The 2557-nt window shown below is 40.8% G+C and overlaps 1 protein-coding gene across 1 annotated transcript; it reads left to right on the top strand.

The window, feature by feature from the left end:
• The first annotated feature begins 972 nt into the window (after positions 1–972).
• On the top strand, positions 973–1932 carry LOC129680187 (olfactory receptor 19-like). The gene has a single exon (XM_055611758.1). The coding sequence runs from the start codon at positions 973–975 to the stop codon at positions 1930–1932; it is 960 nt and encodes a 319-aa protein (XP_055467733.1).
• Positions 1933–2557: the final 625 nt, after the last annotated feature.

Here is a 2557-nt window from a genome sequence, read left to right as displayed (position 1 = left end):
ATGTTGGTATAATGTTCTTTTAAAATGTATATGCTTTACCCTTGTTAATTCAAATGCTGATTTCCCCACCCCAACTCTCTGGTTTCAATCTGGATATTGCATTGTGATACTCACTATAAGCATCCTGTCTCAACTCTTGTGTAAACAGGACACAAATAAAGCAACTAGATACAATGTTGTGCAATGGGAGGAGCCAGAGGACAGGAAAGAGGGGAGGAGCTAGAGAACAGGAAGGGGCGAGAAGGAGGAGGAGCACGAGGAGAGCAGAGCGGGAGAAGAGAGCTTGGAGGACTTGGAGCATGAACCAGACCTAAGATTTCACAAAAATCAAGGATAATGTGGGAAATCTAAATGTTAGGAAACTGAGGGTTTGGAGGTTTAGGAGGGAGTAAATATTGCCCAGCATTGTGTTCTAGGTTAACTAAAAACCCATTCTCTGTGTGGTGATTTGGTTATACAGCCGCTGAGGATTAACAGCAGCATTACTAGAAGATAAACCCATAGCAAATATTAATAACTAAATACAACAGAATAGCATGAAAAAATTGATGGAAAGAGTAAGATCAAGAAGTTTGGAAGGGTCTCCTGTCATTTGAACACAAAAGGGCCCATCTACTTACAAGTTCACAACAGCTGTGGTTGACTATACAAGACTTGCACAAGATCAAACAAGCTAACACCCAGTCATGCAGGAGGAAAAGCTTCATAAGGCCTCAACTTTGGCTCTGGAACCTTTGGAATTTAAAAGCGCCTGGAGAAGGGAGAATCTATTTGTTTAAGGGTATGGCCCTTAGTAGGCTATGAGTATGTAACCTATGAGTATGTAACCAGAGCTAAATGAGCTAAGAAGAGTAGGGCAGAGACAGAGACAGGGAGAGGGGAAAGAGGAGAAAGGAAGGAAGGATTGATATCAGGTCATTGATGGGTGACTGAGTCTTTCAAATTTCTTCTTTTAGTAGGCATATCAAACAAATGGAACCAAAAAATAACACTCAGCTCTCAGAATTCCTTCTTCTGGGATTTTCTGAAAATCAACCTCAAATTCGTTTTCTCATATTTGGACTTTTTCTCTGCATGTACCTAGTGACTGTCTTTGGCAACCTATTCATCATCATGGCCATCATTGTAGACTCTTATCTGCACACACCCATGTATATCTTCCTCTCCAATCTGTCCTTTGCTGATATATGCTTCACTTCAACCACTGTTCCACAGATGCTGGTGAACACTCAGACACAGAGCAAGGACATTGCCTATGCATGCTGCATTACCCAGGTATATTTCTTACTACTTTTTTCAGTATTGGACGTCTTTCTGCTGACTGTGATGGCCTATGACCGCTATGTGGCCATCTGTCACCCCCTTCATTACATGATCATCATGAACACAAGACGCTGTGGATTACTGATACTGGCATGCTGGATCATAAGTGTTCTGAATTCCTTGTTACACAGCTTTTTGGTACTGCGGCTATCATTCTGCACGGATGTAGAAATCCCTCACTTTTACTGTGAACTTAATCAGGTTGTACACCAGGCCTGTTCTGACACGTTTCTTAATGACATAGTCATTTACATTGCAGCCATGCTACTGGGAGTGAGCCCTCTCTCTGGTATCCTTTACTCCTACTCTAAGATAGTGTCCTCCATAAGGGCAATCTCCTCGGCTCAGGGCAAATACAAAGCATTTTCCACCTGTGCATCTCACCTATCAGTGGTCTCCTTATTTTATTGCACCCTGCTGGGAGTGTACCTCAGTTCTGCTGTGACACAAAACCCACATGACACTGCAATGGCTTCATTGATGTACACAGTGGTCACCCCCATGCTGAACCCCTTTATCTATAGTCTAAGGAACAATGACATGAAGAAGGCTCTGAAAATAGTTTTATGGCAGATAACTAGAAAAAGACCAAACGACTTACCGTCATAGTTGTATACTCATGTTTGTGGGACACAGGGTTATAGAATTAACAATTGTAGTCCATTAGTCATATATTATGATAAAACTTACTTTCCCTATTTTCTCTAAATTCTTTGTTTATTATATCAGCTTTCTCATACAATTGCTTTTTTTTTTAAGTGAACCTTAGTGTTTCTTTCTGGTATCTATGTTTTACTTTGTCATTTTTTCTTTTCTTAAATAAAAATACCCATCCTTGGAGCAAATCATCTAGAAACTGCCATTCTAACCAGGAAACAACTGAGACTTCTTTTTTAATTAAATTTATTTATTTATTCATTTTATATCGAGATCTCAGACCCCTCCTCCTTTCTACATTGTCCCACAAGTCCCACTCTCTTCTCCATTTACCCCCTACTCTTCTCTTCAGAAAAGGGGAGCTACCCACCGACCCTCCCTGGCACACCAAGTTGTATCAGCACTAAACTCATCCTTTTCTGCCAATGCCAGACAAGACATCCCAGTTAGGGGAAAGTGATTCAAAATCAGATAACAGAGTAGAGGGGACCCACATGAAGACCAAGATTCTCATCAGTTACATATATGTTGGAGGTCTAGGTCCATTTGATACATGCTCTTTAGTTGATGCTTCAAT

This window comes from Psammomys obesus, unplaced genomic scaffold, assembly GCF_907164565.1.
Source record: "Psammomys obesus unplaced genomic scaffold, mPsaObe1.curated_primary_1811, whole genome shotgun sequence".
In the NCBI taxonomy this organism is placed as follows: Eukaryota; Metazoa; Chordata; class Mammalia; order Rodentia; family Muridae; genus Psammomys; species Psammomys obesus.
Note: the sequence above shows the minus strand (reverse complement) of the source record. Positions and strands in the feature narration are given on the sequence as shown.

Coding starts and splice junctions, on each gene's coding strand:
- LOC129680187 (XM_055611758.1), top strand. CDS start 973: ATGGAACCAAAAAATAACACTCAGCTCTCAGAATTCCTTCTTCTGGGA.